Source organism: Octopus bimaculoides, chromosome 23 (genome assembly GCF_046866305.1).
Source record: "Octopus bimaculoides isolate indiv1 chromosome 23, ASM4686630v1, whole genome shotgun sequence".
Taxonomy (NCBI): Eukaryota; Metazoa; Mollusca; class Cephalopoda; order Octopoda; family Octopodidae; genus Octopus; species Octopus bimaculoides.
In genome coordinates this window covers 20632083-20654219 of record NC_142950.1, presented here as the reverse complement: position 1 = coordinate 20654219, position 22137 = coordinate 20632083, and the positions used below count along the sequence as shown (strand labels likewise).

The following is a 22137-nucleotide window of genomic DNA, read 5'->3' as shown; positions in this document are numbered from 1 at the left end:
AACAAGTGAAGAATGAATATATAGTATGTGTATTTATTTGGCAAGAAAAATGACCATCCCAAAATATAACAATATCTGTTTCAACATATGATTTCACCTCAGGAATCTTGCAAAACAAATACATCATATATGTAACTATATGTGGATTGTTGGAGAGAGAGAGAGAGAAAAATGCATTGAGATTAATGGTTTAATATGATGAAAAAAATGTGTGTATGTGTGTGTATATATATATATATATATATATATATATATATATATATATATATATATATATGGGCACAGGCATAGATATATGGTTAAGAAGCTCTATTCCCAACCATGTGGTCTCCAGTTCAGTCCACTGTGTGATACCTTGGGCAAGTGTCTTCTACTCTTGGTGAAGTTGACAAAAGCCTTGTGAATGGATTTGGTAGATGGAAATTGAAAGAACCCTGTCATGTATATGTGTGTGTGTGTGTGTGTGTGTGTGTGTGTGTGTGTGTCACTTTGTCTTGACATCATGTGGCTGTAAATGAGCATCATTGTCATACAAGCAATGTTTCTTGTCTTCTGTGGAGAACATGTTGGGTCATGGGAAATATTACTTGCTTAAAACAGGGGAGGGTTGGTGACTGGAAGGACATCTGGTCTTAGAAAATCTATCTTCACAAATTCCATCTTTACCCATGCAAACTAGAAAAGTGAGTTGAACATTTGAATCATACCCAACTCCTTCCCTAAATATTTGCTACAAAGTTCCATTCAATTCAGCCCACAGGTGTTGTCAACACTAAAGCTGTTAACTCACTTGTATAATGGCTGACTATGGCACCTTGGTAATTTAAATTGTCAATGATTTAACATTGTCAGTGTTGTTATAGTTTAGAATAAAATGCTATGCAGCTTTCATTCTTTTGGGGCAAGTAAAAAAAAGTACCAATCCAGGATGGTAGATTGAGAGAACTGTTGGAGGTTTGAGAAAGATAATTTGTAATATCTGTTTGTGTTCTTTTCATTCTGATAGCAGTGTTTGAGTTGACATTAGTGCTAAATTGTATTTCACTAGTATAAATATTAGTATCATGGAAAGAGGAAACTTGAATGCATGGACAACTGCTAGTTTTCATCACATGAGAGCATAGCTGTGAGAATAAGAATAGGCTGGGCAAAGTTCAGAGAACTCCTACCTCTGCTGGCAACAAAAGGCCTCTTCCTCAGAGTGAAAGGCAGATTGTATGATGCCTGTGTGCAGACAACTGTGCTATTTGGCAGTGAAACAAGGGCTGCTGACAGCCAAGGACATGTGTAGGCTTGAAAGAAATGAAGCCAGTATGCTTTGCTGATGTGCAATGTCAGTATGCATGTACCACAGAGTGTAAGCATCTTGAGAGAAAAGCTATGCTCACTGTTGACCAATGAAGGCCAAAATAAATAAAAAAAATGTACAAAGTTGCTAGCAGCACTGATGTACAACGACTGCTATATTACATTTTATGATACTACATTAAATGGAAAATATTTTGACTGTGTTAAACTTTTTCCTCCATCCACAGCTATTGGCAGCACTGTGTAATGGCTGCTGCTGTTGCAACTACTACTACTAACACTACTACTATTGCCACCACCATCATCAACACCACTACCGTTACATTGCTATCTGTAAATCCTGCTGTTAATGAATTAGTTAATGGTCACACTGGCCACAGCTGTTCCAGCTCAAACTAATGACTGCTGCAATGTGTATTTATGTATTCTAACTGTAAATCATGCTGTCAATGTGTTAGAGTAGAGCAAAGTGTTGATAATAATAATAATGATAATAAAAAGTGTAAAAGATAATTGGATATTGTGCATGTTCAAGTGACGTATTTTTTTCCAGATGAAATTTTAGATGCAGTCAGGTGCTTTGGAATTGCATGTCTGTATATTATTATATTAGGTGAATTTAAGTGTGTGTGTGTGTGTGTGCGTGCACACACACACACATGTGCGCGTGCACACACACACACATATCTACTACACTCTTGGAGTGGTTGGCGTTAGGAAGGGCATCCAGCTGTAGAAACCTTGCCAGATCAGATTGGAGCCTGGTGCAGCCTCCTGGCTTGCCAGCCCTCAGTCAAACCGTCCGACCCATGCCAGCATGGAAAGCAGACATTGAACAATGATGATGATATATATATATATCACTATCTGAACTAGAGAAGAATACTCAAGTTCGGAAGCAAGGTCTAGAGTTAACTTTGCAAAACACCAAGGTCTTAGTTAGTAGGAAGGCAGACAAATTACAAATCCCTTCAGGTAGATGGCTCTGCTTGATCTGTAGAAAAGGTGTAGGTAGAAAATCCATACGATGTACTTGGTGTTAGCTATGGACACATATAAGTGCAGCAGTATCAGAGGAAGATTAACAGGAAAATAGCTTTTGCGTGTGGAAGATGCACAGGTACAATAAACACTGGAAATGTACAGAAAATAGTCTCCATCAACTGCCAGGCAGGTAAGCTAGAGGTAGTGGAGGTGGATGCTCTGAGAGCATAGCTGTGAGAATAAGAATAGGCTGGGCAAAGTTCAGAGAACTCCTACCTCTGCTGGCAACAAAAGGCCTCTTCCTCAGAGTGAAAGGCAGATTGTATGATGCCTGTGTGCAGACAACTGTGCTACTTGGCAGTGAAACAAGGGCTGCTGACAGCCAAGGACATGTGTAGGCTTGAAAGAAATGAAGCCAGTATGCTTTGCTGATGTGCAATGTCAGTATGCATGTACCACAGAGTGTAAGCATCTTGAGAGAAAAGTTGGGCATAGGAGGTATTGGATGTGGTGTGCAAGAGAGACAACTGTACTGGTATGGTCATGTGGTGCACATGGATGAGGACAGCTGTGTAAAGGAGTGCTGATCTCTAACTGTGGGGGAGAACCTGTGATAATGGTAGACCCAGGAAGACATAGGATGAAGTGGTTAAACATGATCTTTGAACTTTGGGCCTCACAGCGGCAGTGACTAGTGACCAAGACTTTTGGTGATATGCGTTGCTTGAGAAGACCTGTGAAGCCACGTGAAATCATAGTTGTGGCTGATGCTGGTGTCATGTAACTGGCACGTAAAAAACACCTTTGAGCATTGGGCCTCACGGAATGAAGTGGTCAATGTTGGTGGCACATGAAAAGCTCTTTTTGAGTGATGGATCTCACAGAGGCAATGATGAATGACTGAGACCTTGGCATTATGTTGTGCTTGAGAAAAAAACCCATCAAACCAAGTAAGATCACAGTCACAACAGATACTGGTGTCACACAAATGGCACCCATGCTTGTTCCACGTAAGGACATCCATTACACTCTTGGAATGGTTGGTGTTAGGAAGGGCATCCACCTGTAGAAACCAGGCCAAATCAGACTGGAGTCTGGTGCAGCCTTCCAACTTGCCAGCCTTGGTCAAATTTCCAACCCATGCCAGCATGGACAGCAGACATTAAATGATGATGACATATATACATACATATAATATAATTAAGATTCAGTTGAATTAGGTACTTAAAGTGAGGCACCAAGCCAGTTTGGTATAGTCCACACGAACAAAATATACACATATATACACACATATATATCTATATACACACATACACACACACATATACATATATAGACACATAAGGTGAACAAATGAAAGGAAAAAGTAGCACTGAACACATTTAGTTGGAGCTGTAAGCATTTTATAATAGGTCAGCCCAGCTCTTTATTACTTAAAATTTTATAGGAACAGACACTGCCCACACCCTTAAATGTAAAAAGTTTTTGAGAGCATTCTATAACTGAAAATTTAAGTATCTATTACCTGGGTAAAGGTGATGCTTTAGAAACAACTACAGAGGTGTTAAATTGCTGAGAGAGTTAAAGCTAAATTGATTAGAAATAGAATTAAACTCAATGAGATGCAGTTTGGTTTTATACCTCGGAATAGTACCACAGATGCCGTCTTCCTAGTGAGACAGCTGCAGGAAAAGTACTCGGCCAAAAGCAAGCCATTGTACTTAGCCTTCGTTGATCTGGAGAAAGCTTTTGACAGAGTTCCCCGCTTTGTTATATGATGGTCTCTGAGGAAGTAAGGAGTAACGGAGTGGCTTGTTAGAGCTGTACAAGCCATGTACAGTGGTGCTGTCAGTAAGGTGAGAGTCGACCATGAATGCAGTGATGCATTTAGTGTACAGGTAGGGGTTCACCAGGACTCCGTTCTCAGCTCACTCTTATTCATTATAGTTTTCCAAGCCATAACAGAGAAATTCAAAACTGGGTGCCTGTGGGAACTGCTATATGCCGATGACCTTGCTCTTATTACAGAATCTTTAGTAGAAGTGGAGAAGAACTTCCAGGTATGGAAACAGAACCTGGAATCAAAAGGCCTTAAAGGTAACCTAGCTACGACCAAAGTTGTTGTTAGTAAGAAATAAGATAAAACTCTCTTTCCATCAGGTAAATGGCCCTGCTCAATATATAGGAAAGGAGTTGGAAGAAATTCCATTCTCTGCACCCAGTGTAAACTATGGACACGTAATAGGTGCAGTGGAACCACAGGTAGATTAACAGATAAAGTAGTCTTTGTATGTGGCAGATATGCAGGAACAATTAGCACTAAGAGCACAGAGGAATTAAGATTCTCTCAAGTGCCCAGGAGGCTCTCTTGTGGTTGTAGATAGTTTCTGTTACCTAGGTGACCGAATTAGCAATGGTAGAGGATGCTCTGAAAGTATTGTTTCTAGAATAAGAATAGGGTGGAGGAAGTTCAGAGAGCTATTACCACTGTTGGCAATAAAAGGACTCTCTCTCTCTCAGAGTGAAAGGTAGACTATATGATGCTTGTGTATGAATGGCTATACTCCATGGTAGTGAGACATGGGTTCTGAATGCAGAAGACCTGTGTAGACTGGAGAGAAATGAAGGTAGTATGCTCTGTTTGATGTGCAACATCAGTGCATATGTACAGTAAAGTGCAAATGTATTGAGAGCTGTCAGTCAACATCAACCAGTAGCCTTGTTGCCACCTCTCTTTTTATTTTGTTTTAGTCAGGAGGAAGGGCAGCACTGATGACTCTTTACAGGACCTCTGAGACAGATGGAGAGAAGGACTAAAGATACCTAAGGATACCAGGTGGGGTTGTTAAACTGAGTGATGGATTAAGACTACCACTCAGATAGGCCATGGCAGGGGCAGGGTAGAGTGGTACTTTATGGGTCAACACTGGAAGGATGACAAAACTGACTTCAGTAAGATTTAAAGGCGGAGCTGGATGAAAAGCCTTGTGTTAATTATTCCAGCTTGTGTTCGAATGACTAGAAACAGTGGCGAAGTCATCCTCGAATATTGTCAGTTACTGAGGGACATGCTCAAGTGGTTATGGTCAAATAACTGACAAACAAATCTGTGCTATTGAGCAGAATATTTACTATAATGATATTTCTGCTTCAGCAACTCAGCACTGAATCTGTCTGAAATGTAATGGAAAATAGGTCAGTTTCAAAACATTCATGTCCTGGTCACAAAAGTGAAATTTGAAGGGAATAATAGTCATTACCTTTGATTTCCAGATAGAAGCAATAGATAATAACACTAATTAACCAAAGACAAAAAAAAAAAAAATTATTATTACTCGGTGTAATTATTGTATATATTCCATATTTCCTGATATTATCCATGGTGGTAAAAGTTATCCATCATATGACAATATTCTAGTTTATTCAATCTAAATGTTCTTACCACTGCAATTATTTAATCATCCATCTTAATAAATTACACTTTAATGATCATTCATTTCTTTCAACTGAGCTATATCAAACCCTTTGCATAAATTAATATTCCATATTTGAGTTAGCAGTAGACATTTTATTTCTCTTCAACTACTGTCGATCGCTTTTCATCCCATCACACCCCATATTGATTCTACATAGTATCAGTTCTTATACACAGTTCATTAGTCCGCATAAAAACAAAATAAAAAAATTATAATTTTCTAAAAATTTTAAAATTAGTTTATTTACTATAATTTTATATTTTATTTATTAATTTATTTGTATCCCTACAGTTGACTTTTGATGTAATTTAAAAATTTTTTGGAAACACTTTTTTCTCATGTTCAGAATTGCTGAAGCATGGAATAAACCATGTGAGATGTTAACTGTCAAAATACTGTATCCTCTAAAAATTTCATGATTTCTGCCATTTTCCAGTACTGGAAACTATACATAGTTTTTCCCTTTATGGCTCTCTTTCTGTTTGTATTTCTCATGATAGGTTGCACTGAATTTGAGTAATGTTTTGCAATAGATTCAAATTAGTATTTCTTTTTTTTTAAAGGTTAATAAAGTGAATACTAGTTAAGCACTGGGGTTGGTATCACCAACAAACCTCCCCTCTCCCTAAAATTACTAGCCCTATACCAAAATTTTGTACAAGTATTGTTGTTGTTATCATTCTGTCCTTACATTCTGAGTTCAAATGCTGCTGAGGTCAACTTTGCCTTTCATCCTTTTGAGGTCAATAAAATTAGTGTCAGTTTAGAACTGAGATCAATGTAATTGACTTACACCCTCCCCCAAAGTTACTGATCTTGTGCCAAAATTTGAAACCACCATTATTATTATTATTAAGGCAGCAAACTGGCAGAATTATTAGCATGCCAGACAAAATGCTTAGTGGCATTTTGTCCATCTTTACATCCTGAGTTTAAATTTTGCTGAGGTCAGCTTCACCTTTCATCCTTTCAGAGTCAATAAAATAAGTACCAGTTGAGTGTTTAGGTTGATGTAATAGACTTTCCTCCTCCAACAAAATTGCTGACCTTGTGCCAAAATTATTATTATTATTAAGGTAGCAAACTGGTATGTGTGATAATCATTCTCATAGTGACAATGCTCTTTTCAGTATATGTGATGTACCAGTTAAAATGATCTTTCGCACTTCTTGTGTGGATGGCTAGCCAGGGATCATTCTCAAATTATTTTCAGTTCTTTTTTTAATCATTCCAAGTGTTCCTATAATCACTGGTTTTGTAAGTGCCTTGAAATGCTGCATTTTTTCAATGAGCAAATCTTTATATATTTCTAAGCAAACAAACTTTGTTGTTTTGGTCTTTCACAACATCTGGTTTATTAGCTTTGATAGTTCAGTTTGTATTATACTGGAAAGTGTCAAAGAATCGCTACGTTTTCTCCTTCAGTTACAGCTTCAGGGTGGTGATTATACCTCTTCTTGACAGTTTTGATTTTATGATACTGACATATTAACCAGTGTAGATATTGGCTAATTCTGTCATGTCCAGATTTATACTCCACTAGTGCTCAAACTTTACATCCAAAAATTAGGTGGTCCACTGTTTCAATCACATCGCTGCAGTATTGGCATTTAGGGTCTACTCCATTTTTCATCACATTGGTTTGGTACTTCCAGCTCAATAAGCTTTGATCTTGTGCAACAAAGATGAAACCTTTACTCTCTCCCTTTAGCCCTGAGTTCCATAGCCACTGATGGGTGTGCTTCTGATCAACATCAGCTTCTTTGCTATGGGCCACATATTTGACATGCAGAGGTTTCTGCTCCTACTTACCAACATTCATGTGCCTTATTATTATTATTATTATTATTATTGTTATTAGTAAATCTCCACACTTTGTGTCTGTTTTTGTATTGTCCCCCTCATCTGCCCTAGTGACAAATTAAATAAAATCATTATCATTATTACTGGCTGGCCTCGTGCCATCAAAAATGACAGCTAATTGTATTTTATATATAAATAAGGTACAAAACCAAGGTTTTAGTTTAATAATTCTTTAATTACCAAATGTATAATATACCTTTCAATTGCAGTTGTTTTATATTCTTGATACACTCAGGCAATAATTATTTTCTCTAATGAGTTTGTATATGTTTGTGTAGGTGTGTGTGATTGTAATAATTATTTTTAACAAAACAGATAGAATATGGATGGTAAATCAAATTAATACATTTGTCAATGTTATCTAGTTGTTGTCTTTTGAGATGTGACATCAATCATCATTTGTTACTGAAAGAACGCTGGTTCACACATACAAACATTCACATACTTCCCTTGTACACACACATACGCACATATACTCACACAGATTTGAAATGCTGTTTGATTTTTTTTTCACCGTGGAATTTCCATTATTCCACTACTAGTTTGTCATCACCCCTTCCTTCCTTCCTTCCTTCTTCATCTATCACCCTTTCCTTTCTCATTCATATGTTGTGACAGAGAAAAACACAAGAGTGTTATAGTAGATTGTTACCACACTGGGCAAAATGTTTAGTGGTATTACATCTGCCTTTACATTCTGAGCTCAAATGCTTCCGAGGTCGACTTTGCCTTTTATCCTTTTGGGGTCAGTAAAATAAATACCAGTTGAGCACTGGGGTTGATGTAATTGACTTATCCCCTGCCCGAAATTGCTGGCCTTGTGATAAAATTTGAAACCATTATTATTATTTTATAAAATATCATTAAAAGAATCATATTTAGTTCATTTTTGAATGGATTTTATTCAGTTGTATACCGAGTTCTATTTTCTTCTTTGTTTAGATTCCCAGCATGCAGTGGAGAGTCTTCGAAATATTGAAACTAAACTTCATTCCCAAGGTATCAACGTTATGAATGATGACCTGACATCAATGATATGCATGCTTGGAAGCCCTGTATTTCAACAGATTATCAATCTATTAGATTCCGTTGATGAATTAACACAAGTATTAGAGACTCAACCAATCCCTGATGATTGCTACAGCTTCACCAAAACTGGTGATTTGGTTCTAAATCTTAATGACAAAGCTATAAGCAGTCTCAAATGCAATACTACACTGGAACTACCAGATAGTTCACACCCAACTGGAACTATCATCACCGAAGAATACAAACAGGAAGTTCAGAAAGCCATTGAATCAGCAGCCAAAGGAAGATCCCTTGTTCACATTAAATTATACAAGCCAGAGAATAGTGGATTAGGATTTGGAGTAGTTGGTATGAAAGATCCTGGCAAAGATGATTCAGTAATTTATATCAATGACATACAACCTGGAAGTGTTGCAGCAAGGTAAGGATGTCTTTTTTTTTTTTTTTTTTTATATTTACATTATAGGTGCAGGTGTGGCTGTATGGTAAGAAGCTTGCTTCCCAACCACATGGTTCCAGGTTCAGTCCCACTGTGTAACTCTTTGGGAAAGTGTCTTCCACTATAGCCTCGGGCTGACCGAAGCCTTGTGAGTGGATTTGGTAGATGGAAACTGAAAGAAGCCTGTTGTGTGTATATATATATATATATATATATATGTTTGTGTGTGTCTACCCACTATTGCTTGACAACCGATGTTGGTATGTTGGCAAAAGAGACTGATAGAATAAGTATGAGGCTTACAAAGAATAAGTCCTGGGACAATTTGTTCGACTAAAGGCAGTGCTCCAGCATGGCTGCAGTCAAATGATTGAAAGAAGTAAAAGAAAAAAAATTAGTATCTCATACTCACTATTTTCCTTTTTGTTTTCTTTTGTTCAACCTCAGATTATCTCCAGTCAATCACTCTAAGTCAACTCCATGTTAACCACAGAGATGTATGTTATTTCAAACATCATATATGTAATTATATTGTGTAACAGTGCATTGTTATGACAGTATATGTATAGTTTAAGGGCTCCCATCCACTGACTTTGTTTCTTCATAACTTTCTTTATAGAGCATATTTTGCCAATAAAATTTTTGCAGTGATACATTTTTTTGGCATAGCATATCTAGAGATACATTATATAATGTATACTTTCTTTTTTCAAGATGGTAGGGTTTGATAACAGTGAGATTTAGTTGCTATTTCTTGCTCATTGAGCAACTTCTAGGGATGTCCTCGTTGAATGAGGTATGTGTAAAGTAAAGCAGTAATAAATTCTTAGTGACTGAATTCTTTCTTGGCACTGTCTCTTGTATGTTGCTGATACTCTTTAGAAATGTCTGAACTTGAAAACATCATCTCTACCTTCTCTAAAAGTTTGTTTTTGAAGTTTTATTATTATTTAAGGAATTAAGATTTATGGTAAAAAATTGTCTTTTTTACAAAACATAGATAAAAAAAAAGTGGTTTGAATTGTATACATTGTTGTGCGTATGTAAGTAGGTATATGTATGCATACATATACACATACACTTATGTACCCATATATGTATGTATGACCTTTTCTTCAGTCATAAAATATTTGTGCATAATATTAATGAATAAGATTTAAAAGAAAAATAATAAATATTATTTCAGATTAAATCTGAATATAAACAACTTTTGTATTTTGTTTCTTTTCATTGATATTTGCAATATTCTTCACTTTTTATATTTTAAATTCTGGTAGAATTTTGGGAGTTTTTCTGATTAGATAATGAATATGATTTGTATTTTCACAATTCTGATGTTTCTGTATATCCAATAACAATTTTTATAGATTACTGTATCTTCTCTACAGCAAGAAACTTTCTCTGATCCCTTCTTTCATACTTTAACCTCTCACCACCTAGCATGAAGCTGCATTTCTCTGTACTCATTTAGTCAAAAGGGATCTTAGTCTCACAAGCTATGTGGTAACCTCATTTGTGCTGGTGCCACAAAAAAGAAACCATTTCACATTGTAAAGTGATTGGCATTAGGAAGGGCTTCCAGTCATAGAAATAGAAACTATGCCAAAGCAGACATTTCCAGCCATAGAAATAGAAACTGTGCCAAAGCCCTGTTGAATCCTGTGAAGCTGTTCCAACCCATACCACTATAGAAGATGGATATTAATAGATGATGAATTGTGAAAATGCAAATTGCATTTGTTATCTAATCAGGAAAAGCTCTCAATCTAATGTATGAAAATTTTACCAGAATTTAAAATCTGAAAAGTGAAGAATATTGCCAATATTAATGAAAATAATCAGAATGCAGAAGCTTATTCTTTTATTCTTTTATTCTTTTACTTGTTTCAGTCATGTGACTGTGGCCATGCTGGAGCACTGCTTTAAGTTGTTTATATTCACATTTAATCTGAAATTATATTTTGGTATCTTGGGTATGTGTCTTTTATTCAAGTCTTTTGAATGAACTTGGCTTGATGGAAACTCTGCTGAGCCAGTAAAATGGATCATATCTGCACTATGAAGGTCCAGCCTTGTTTCACTGTATCATGCTGATTAATCATCATCATTATCATCATCATCATCATTATCATCATCATCATCATTATCATCATCATCATCATTTTTAAACTCGTTTTCCATGCCTGCATGAGTTAGATGTGTCCTCTTCAACAAAGCATCCTGCCACTTGTTGCAGTCCTTTATCATCTCCTTTGTGAAGTTCAGCATCCTGTGATAAGCTTTTACCACTTCTGTCCATGTCTTCCTAGGTTTTCCTCTTTTGCTGGGTCTTTCCACATGGATCTCTTGAGACCACTTTATTCATTTGTCATCATTATCCATACACATTACATGTCCATACCAATGTAGCCATCTCTCTGGCATACTACAACTGATTCAGCCTGAATATTTTGTTGTGGGTAGACACGACTGTGAAATACTCAGCGATTGACATTGTGTATCAAGAAGTACATAATGTGCTCTTTTTCTTCTTTTTTAAATGGCAAGGTGTATTTTGAGAGAAATTTGGCTGCTATTTCTGGAAGTTTGGCTGACTGTGTAGAGACTTTCCCACTGGTTCAACATATTTTACATTTGTTATATGTAAATCCATGGCCTTACATCAGAGAAATTGATATAATATGGTATAATAGTTCAGTATGAAAAACCAGTTAGATTTATTTCCAGCTTTTTATCAATAATTCATATAAAAGATTGTTTTTATTTTATTTTTTTTTTTGTTTCTTCTTTTCATTGGTAAAAATTCATGTTATAGTGCTGATATTTGAGACCATTCCAGCCAGCCAACCAGCCAAAGAAATATACATTAAAAGTGTGTCATTACTAATAGAAACATTAAAAAAAAACATGGTAATGATAAGGATTAATAAAGATAGGAGCAGTGAGGGGCAATGTTTGTTGTTGTTGTTCAAGATTAGGTTTGTTTCAACAAATGAGATAAACTCTACATGTCTAAGATCAGATAATGACTTCGCTACTTTATACTTTTTGTTTAATTTAATTTTATTCTATTGTTTTGTTTTCATATATTCCTTGTTTATTTATTTCACTTCTGTCCATTATGAGACTCAAATTTCACATTGTTTCAGTGTTTGCCATTTTTAATCTTGATTTATAAGACTATGTAAATTATTCATTTAATGGTTGATGTTGAGTTCCAGAATAGCCCCGATCTAGCAGGCCTATAATCAAAAACATTCCAGCCAAGACCATTTTAGCATTTGATTTTTGAGCATCAGGGACTACATTATCATTTGTGTTTTACTGTTTCAAGATAATGGGGTGTAATTTGAAGTGGATTTGGCTGTTATTTCTAAACATATTGGAGACCATATAGATGTTCCCTCACTGGGTCATTAAAGACTCTTTGTTGGAGCATTAGAGACTCCCTTATTAACTTGTTAAAGACTCCCTTGGCTTGTTAGAGATTCCCCTGTTGGCTCATCAGGGACTCTTTTGTTGGCTCATGTACTGGTTGCTTCATTGACACATTCCAGATTTTTGCTAATAATCAGAAGTAACACAATTCTGTAAGGATATAAATAATTTAAGAAAGCTTGCAGCAGTTCTGTACGGAAAAAGTCTGTTTGGTAAATATAAACACAACTTTATCTTGGAGAATGTATTTCTCTAACTACCAGTACTTTTCTATTTGATAAAACATAATCATGTAAACTTCAACATACTATTGTTAAGGAAGATATAGTTTTGTAAGCACATAAAGTAATCCTCCTCCTCCTCCTCCTCCGCTGCTGCTGCTGCAACATATCATCACTTTTTTGCTTTCTTCTGTCATTTTTGCTAAGGTTCAGCATCCTGAAATCAACTCTTGCCATTTTTGTCTATGTCATCACCAGTCTTCTTCCATGCCATTTCTACCCAAAGTGTTTAATTTTTCCTGTTGTACCACTTCATCAACTCTATTGAGCATGTAGTGTGATATTTGGAGAAGTAATTAACTTAAAATGACCCCGAAATATATGCTGTTGTACTTTTTTTTTCCCATTTTACTTGCTGGGTCTAGGAGAAAGCGATAGCACCTATGACCTTTGTGGGCCCACCTCGACCTGTGGGACTGATGCTATTAATGTTCCTCTTGAACTTTTTTGTAAGGCAACATCTGCAAGAAAGACCAAATATGAAGGGAATTCTGAAGGACCCACATTTTGGAGAATAAGATCAATGTGAGATATGGGGGTTTGAATACAAGGTTGGTGACAGGAGGAAAGACAATATTGCTGACTTGTTTTCTTTTTTTCATTGTTGATGTCTTAAAGAAAGAAGAACAACTTCCATGACCCCTCTCACTATGTTTTTCATTGTTACATGGGGTCCTAGATTGGTGAGAAACAGTGAAGAGAAAATGACAACTCTCAGATTGCTGTAGAAGGAAGAACAGTCAGTCTCAAACTTTTCAACCTTCTGGGGTTGATCAATTAAGTACCAATTAAAGTCGGTGGACTGTCAGAATCATTGGAACATCAGACAGGATGACTTGCAATATTTGCTTTGTTTCATTATGTTCTTGGTTCAAATAACACAGTGGCCTTCTTGGGTGATAGACTTAATAATATATCACCTGATTTAACACACCTCCTGGCTCTTGCATATTTTTAATATAGTCCACATTGCTAGTATTTGGGCCAAGTCTCCAGTTTGAGGATACCTTTCCCTTTCCTTCTCACCTTTCTCAGAGACTCTGAGGAGGATTGTAGCCATTGCTCTCCTTTCCGATTTAGCAATTAAAAAAAAAACTCTTAAAAAAACTGAATACTCAGTCAGAATGCGGGCAAGAGAATAGAGCCTATTAAAAAGACCATGTGGTCCTTAGTCTATCATAAAAGCTTTATGGCTTTGGCAAGAATAGAAATATTGAATTTTTGATAATAAATGATTCCTAGTCTTTCAATGAGAATATGAGTTCAGATTTTTAACACGAGATCAGTAGTATTTGCAGAAGGATTGGCCAAAGATTGTTGGAAACAAATTATATCATTCACATGTCTCACTCACACCAATATAGGAGAAAATAACAAACAAAAAAACTACCCCACCCCTCAAATGTCTGAAGTGATGTTAATATAAATGTTGATGATTAATGATGATTTTATTTTTACAAAGATATTTAAATAATTATGCTATTTGCTTAACGAGTTAGTTATGTACGTTTCTTTTTTAAATGTTTACACCAGCTTTACTTCCTTCCAACCCACCCTCCAGCATTAAATTTCCTGTGAAATGACAGATAGAAGAACAATTGGAAAAGAATTCCAGATATATAATTATATTCTAATGTTAGGGTTTTTCTTTTTGCTCATACAAAAAAAAAAAAAAATCTTTAAACAGCTAATTGAAAGAGATCCTTGAAGCAGGCTGGAAATTAAATACAAGTAGCAAATAAAAACAGCAACAAATAAACAACAGCAAAAAGAAAAGAGAATGAGTATTTTTTTTTCCAATTCTAAATTATGTATATGAGCAAACAAGATGTTACTCACTTCTTTCTAATTAATACTTTGTTCAATCATTAAAAGGAGAGATATATCAGAAAGAGTGAAGAAAATACAGTTGCAGGGATAGGAACATGCATGCATGCATGCACTCACTTGCACATATTCTTTTAATCTCTCATTTTTCTGTCATTGAGACTGTGATCATAGTGCGGCACTACCTTGAAGAAACAAATCAACCCCAGAAGTAACTTTAAGCCTTGTGTACTTAATATATTAGTCTGCTTTTGTCAAATTGCTAATAGCAGTTGTCAGGCAGCGGAGAGGCAAACAAAGATGTGTGCATACACACACACACACATGCAAAAGAGTTTTTGCAACCCAATATTTACAACTGTATGTGATGTGCTTTGAGAACCATTATTCCAAAAAAGAATTATTTTATATTCTCTTGAAAGTTTATAAAATTCTTATAAGCATCATCATCATTTCATGTCCATTGTCTATGCTGGCATGGATGGTTTGACCAGAGCTGGTAAGCTCTGCACTAGACTCTAGTCTCATTTGGCATGCCAACCACTTTACAGAGTGTGCTGGATGCTTTTACGTGGTGCTGTAAAAGCGCCTGTGTGATGCCATGTAAAAGCACCCATGTGGGGCCATGTAAAAGCGACTGTGGTGCCAGGAGGCTTCTACACATTTTCTTGCCAAATTCATTTACATGGCATTATTCAGTTCAAGGCTATAGTAGCAGAAGACATTTGCTCTGAGTGCCTCACAGTGGAACTGAACCTGAAACAATGTGTTTGTGAAGCAAACTCTTTAAATACATAGCCATGTGTATTTCAATATTTTAACCGGAAAAACATTTTTTCTTGGCATTAAAAAATTCATGGAAAATGAAAAAAGAGTACATTTTAACTACAAAATTATTAGAAAATTAAATATCTCAATTTTCAAAACTAATGAAAAATTTCTGTTTGATTTTAATTTATTTATTTTTCTGTTTAACTCCTTTGGCAAGAAAATTAAATAAAAAACTATTACTGCTAAAAGAACGTTATTTATGAGTTTAAAAACGTAAAGATTTTGTTGTCAAAATATTATTTCAGATGTTAATAAAGATTCATTGAAGAGCTTATTCAATTGAATTCATAATTTTTCTTTATATATTCTTTACCTAATTTTGTTTTGTATACTGTGAATCCCCCCCTCCACCACGAACAGTAAGCTGTTATGCCATTCTCCTACTGTGTATTAACATTCATCACTATTGTCATTGTCATCTTGTGTCAATAAAAGAAATTACTACTAAGGTAGTGTAAAGCAGACCTGGTAGAAATAGCAGCCACATCATCCTTAAATCACAGTCTGCTATCTTAATGAAAGTAGGATATATTGTAGTATGTAGTTCTAGATATAAATTTTTAAAAAGCTGGTCAGGGAGTGTCACAGGTAGGATCCATTTGATGATAGAATTTGGCTGATTTTAGGCTAAACAACAGCAACAAAGCATTCTTGTTGTAACTATCCCTTCCCCACCCTTTTTTAAAGACATAGTGTATCTAGGACAGTTATCCAGTGTGGTCTCATTATTTTTTTAAAACTAGAGTGTGATATGAGTGCAATTAGACTGCTATTTCTAACAAATGTTGCAAGCACATAAAGGCTTCCTCAGGAACATGGGTGAGGAACCTCTCACATTCAGATTTGAAAACACTGACTGATGAAGTTTTGTGTAAAGAAGGGTTTAGCCATTTAAGTACAGGGGTTGATATAATTAACTAAAACTTTAAAGGCAATGATACAGTATTGATTGAAAGCTGTGAAAGAGTGAATAAAACAACAGGATTTGGTCAGTTTCTGCCTACCAATTTGCACTCTCAAGGAATTGGTCAGTTTGAGAGGCTATGTACCCAAGGTACTGCATAAGGGAATCAAACTTCATACTAAGTGGTTGTGAAACTAACTTTTTAACCACATAGCTATGCTTGTGCACTTAAAAATTAATAAAATATCGACATTGTATATAGAACTTTAGAACAAGGAGAATTTTAAATTGAAGTTTAGAAACACCTGTCAAGATTAAAGAAATAACAGTAGAAGTTGTAGTTTTAGAAGAGAGCTGGCTCTTGAAAATGAAAGCTAGTCATTTTGTAGTGTGTTGAAAGTGAACAAGTGAGAAAATTTGTATTTGTTTTATTGGAAGTATGATAGTGTGTAAGTTGTTGGCATGATGCCCAAGACCCATCAATGGAAATAGAAATAGTTAACGAAGAAATCGGATAGGCTGGAAGTAAAACCTGAACAGATGCCATAAGTTAATAGCCACTTGGATATCCTTTCTTGTCTCTTTCTTTCCAATTCCTTCCCCTCCAAGTAGTTTTAAAATAACACTGTAATAAACGGTTTTCCTTTTGTCAACCTTTAGAGGAACAGAAGTAGTAATAATACTAACGATGTGTAAGTAAGATAGGTTATGTAAGTCAATCCCTTCAGCAATTACACAATTCACCAGTACCCAGTACTAACTCTGGTTTTGTAGTTGTTCTATCGAACAGACAAAAACTTCCATGAATTGTGTAGGATGCCTGTCTATCACAAGGTCACAAACAGATGAAGACATGGCTCTATTGTCAAGAAGTTCACTTCTCAATTACATTATTTTGTGCTCCATCTCACATCTTCTAAAACTACAACTTCTGCTGTGCTTTCTATAATCTTGATTGGTGTTTCTAAACTTCAATTTAAAATTCTCCTTGCTCTAAAGTTCTAAACACAATATTGAAATTTTATTAGTTTTTAAGTGTATGAACATAGCTGTGTGGTAGACAAGTTTGTCTTGCAACTGCATAATTGTAAGTTCGATCTCACTCTGTAATACTTTAGACAAGTGTCTCTTACCATTGCCTCTATCGGTCTCTTAGGCTGAACTAGTAAGTTGCAGGGATGTAAACACACCAATACCAGTTATCAAGCAGTAATGGGGAACACACAGACACACAGACAATGAACTCCTGTCAGTCTCTGCCTTCCAAATCCACTCAAAAAGTTTTGGTCAGCCTGAGGCTATAGCAGAAGAGACTTGCCCAAGGTGCTGTGCAGTAGGACCGAACCCAAAACAATGTGGTTGGGAAAGAAGCTTCTTACCACACAGCCACACCTGTGCCTACAAACTATGAGAAAGTCTATAATATAATTTATTGAGTGATATTTAGTAGACAGAATCAGCAGAAGGCACATTCCATTGCCTGTTTTAACACTAACACTTGGCCCTTCTCTTCATATTTAGTATCATTACTCTTGTTAAATTACTGGAAGAATACAAACCAAACCCTGGTTACTTCCTTGCTTAAATTTCAAATGTATAACCATCTAAAATATTCACTCCAGAATTTAAAAGTCTCTTTCCCTATTTGTTACTTTTCTCTTTCTATTTGTCTGGCTGACAAACTTTCCCTCACAATTCTTTCTTTCTTCTCCTCACACCTCTCTCTTTTTCCTATCTGTCCCTCTCTCTTTGATACTCTCTAATTTTGAAACTAAAAGCTTCACATTAAATTTATTGTAACTTCAGCTTTTGAATTATCCACCATTTTCATTACTATCACTTCTGTATCTTTGACTGCTCTAGTATTTGCGTTACATTTTGTATCACCCTTGGAGATATCATGTATGTTCAGGGTGCTGAAAAAAATGGTAAAAACTTTGAGTTACAGCTATATCATTTGAGGTTCACTCTCACTTTGCTTGACCTTGGGTAGGTATCTTTCTGTCATAACCTTGGGATTGCCAAAGTCTTGTTAGTGATTTTAGTAAATGTTGGAAGCTCTTTGGTGGGACCATTCTAGGATTTTGATTGGTAGACTTAATCCGTGACTTGATTTAACACAACTTCTTGGCTTTTGGGTAACTTTAAGTGGAATGTGGTCTGTTGTAAGCATTTAAATAGGTCTTCAGTTTGAGAGAAAATTCTCAGAGAAAGGTCAACAGTGTTACCGTTTCTCTCCTAAGTAATGTAGCAAAAAGAAAAAAAAAACCTCATCCCCTCCCTCATATTTGTGGCTTTCTTTGTGGTAATGTAAAAAGCTATTGTTATATTTACTTATAAATGTATGTTTTGTTTACATACTCTATAATGTAAAATGATCTTCAGTGTTGGCTATATTCCTGCAGTATGTATAATTGGAATATATATTTAACCGTTGTTTGTTTGTGAGTGTGTGTATGCTAGACAATATAAAAAAGCGTTAGTTATACAACAAATAGGTCAATATGTAGTTGCTTACTTGCTAGAAATAGCAGTGAAATCTGAAAATCATACCTTACTGCCTTGAAAATGAGGACATTGGATACATGTGCATTGAAGTTTCAGGTGTGGAAGCAAGGTTTAGAATAGAAGGGCCTTAGAGTCAATCTAGCAAAAACCAAAGTCTTAGTAAGTACGAAGGCAGATAAATCACAAATCCCTTCAGGTAGATGGCCTTGCTCGATCTGTAGAAAAGGCATAGGTAGAAACTCCATAAGGTGTATCTGGTGTAAGCTATGGACACATAAGGGGTGCAACAATGTCAAACGCAGATTAACTGGGAAGATAGTTTTTGTGTGTGGCAGATGCAGAGGGGCAATAAAGACCGAAGATGTACAGAAAATAGATTCCATCACATGCCAGAGGGAAAAACTAGTTGAAAGCTTCCATTACATAAGTGACCAAGTCAGTAGCTGGGGTGGATGCTCTGATACTTATACTTATTCTGTCGGTCTCTTTTTGCCAAACTACTTAGTTACAGGGATGTAAACAAACCTATGCCAGTTGTTAAGTAGTGGTGGGAAACAAACACACACACATATTGAACTTTAGTTTAGTTCGAATATGTTTGCGACATATTTCAGCTTCTGAAGGCAAATTCACTGCCATTACCATGGAGAAAAATTTCTCTCCTATGGTAAAAAGTGTAAAAAGGCCATGTCTGTCCAGTGCTGCTCCTATCGGATTCCCAGATGCATTTCTAGCTTTTTGGCCATTATCAATGGGAAACGCTGATGAGAGGCAACTTTGGACAGACTTAATTAAAGCTGGCACTTTATCTAAAACACAGTCAACAACATTCACTGAGTTGTGTCATGAGACCACCAGGCTGGAAGAATTTCAGCAGTATCAGTGCCAAATACATACATATATACAGAATAGGTTTTTTTCAGTTTCTGTCTACCAGATCAATTCATTATTAGGCTTTGATTGGCCCAGGGCTATAGTAGAACTTTCTGAAGCTGCAGCACAATGGGACTGTATATGAAACCATGTGGTTAAGAAGTAAGCTTCTTACTACACATCCATACCTATAATGAAAAAAACAACAACAAAAGCAAAAAATAAAACTGGCGGCAGCTCCAGCTAGTTGCTATTATTTAAGCATGACTAATTAACGAAAACCCTTTTCATTGACAGCAACTGCAGAATAGCTACAATTATTTCACAAATAAACTGCTAAACTATTAAATACAACATGCATGAACGGACTATTTTAGGACGACACCAAAACTTACAAAAGAGATTTCGAGCAATTTAGAAGAATTTTAAACCGGAAAAAACAACCCATCTAAAATCAGGGCAGCTTTTATTCGTAAAAGCTGTCTTGTTGTGATAAAGCCGTTCGTTGTTTGCTTCTTCGCGGTGAAAACCGGTTGGAGGGGGTCTTTATTAAGTTATGCTTCCAGTTCGGCATTCTGGCTTTTTTTCATTTTCCTATTGTTTCTCCACGTGCGGTTGGCACGGCCCCACTATTTACTGACTTATATATATATATATATATATAATAACAAACTAGCAAAGATAGTTTCAAAAATATATAATAAGTTTGTAACAATGTAAAAAAATTAAATTCTGTATATAGGCATAGCTGTGGCTGTGTGTTAAGAAGTTTGCTTCCCAACCAATTGTTCACTGTGTCTTCTACTGTAGCCTCAGGCTGACCAAAGTCCTGTATGAATTTTGGAGACAGAAGCTGAAAGAAACTCCATTGTGTGTGTGTGTGTGTGTGTGTGTGTGTGTGTGTGTGTGTGTGTGTGTGTGTGTGTGTGTGTGTGTGAGAGAGAGAGAGAGAGAGAGTGAGTGTGTGCGCTTGAGTATATGTGTGTGTCTTTGTGCTAGTGTTTGTCCCCCATCACTACTTGACAACTGGTATTGATGTGTCTACATCCCCAAAACTTAGAAACCAGTAGAATAAGTACCAGGCTTGAAAAAACGAAATTCTGGGGTCAATTTTTGCAAATAAAATTCTTCATGGCAGTGTCCCTGCATGGCCACAGACTAATGAGTGAAACACATAAAAGATAGATAATAAAAGATCATTTAAATACTAAAAGATAGACTTGTTCTCAATCCTCTTCTAAATTAGAGTCTTTATTCATTCCCATGTCTAAGAAATTATTAACAAGGATTTACCTTGCAGGATCTTTGAATTAAATCTCAAAATTTCTCTTAAAAATTTTACTTTTACCTCAGACAAAGGAAGTTAAAATAAAACAGCAGGAAATATTTTCTGACCAAAACTCACCTGATTGCACTGATGGTGACAGGGACAAGCAACATTTTCTCAATTTGTTCCATTTATGTATTGCTGCTCTGCTGAGTAATATTCTCATTGTTACACATTCTTTTACTATTAGTAGGCATGAAAAATACTTGGAAATCCTCAGAAGCATGAAATCTGTGTATCATGTTTATGTATATTTTGTATTTGATTTTTATGTGTTTGAGGTGCGCTTGTGAGAGTGTGGGTGTAACTGTGTGTGTGTGTGTGTGTATGTATATATTTGTATTATTTGTGTGTGTGTATGGATATATTTATAGATATACATGCATTTTGTGAACAATAAATATCCTAGTGGTTATATTTTCAATGGCCAATCAAAGGTTCACTGTAGTAATCTAAATTTGTTATTTTTGTTATTGTGATATTTAGGGACTCTTTTGTGTATGTTGCTCCCTCATACAAAACTATTCACTCACATTCACACACTCATGCACACCTACATAGATATATACCATTACTTGCTTTCATTACTATATTAAGTTACACTTGTTTATAGAGCCACTGGCTATATATTTAGATATTCTTACTTCAAAGGTTTTGTGCTTGGAAATTTATTTGTTTGTAAATAAACACTTAGTGGGATGAAATATGTCTCACTGGCAATCTCCTCAGCAAAATAAGAGACCCCTTTCTATATATAACCACACAGACCCTTGTCTTCAGTAAAAGAAAAAACAAAAACAAAAAGAAAATAAAAGAAAAAATTTCAGGACCTCTACATGGTTGGCCAATCTAGAAATGCCAGTCAAATTCTCTCAAATCTTATTCTAACTTGTGAGTAATAACAAAAAGAAAAGTGAAGATCATATTGGATTGGTCATTGGAAACATATAACCACAATGGATATCTACGAAGTGCAAGCTACAAAATAAATAGCGCGCGCGCACACACACGCACGCACGCACACACACACACACACACACACACACACA

The 22137-nt window shown here is 35.8% G+C and overlaps 1 protein-coding gene across 1 annotated transcript in view; it reads left to right on the top strand.

Annotated features, from left to right (window-relative positions):
• Positions 1-22137, top strand: part of LOC106879044 (multiple PDZ domain protein) — an 862020-nt gene that overhangs the window by 100611 nt on the left and 739272 nt on the right. Inside the window, exon 3 of the mRNA XM_089340722.1 lies at positions 8574-9081. Within this exon, the coding sequence (XP_089196848.1) occupies positions 8574-9081 (508 nt within the window). The remainder of the gene's footprint in view (positions 1-8573; positions 9082-22137) is intronic.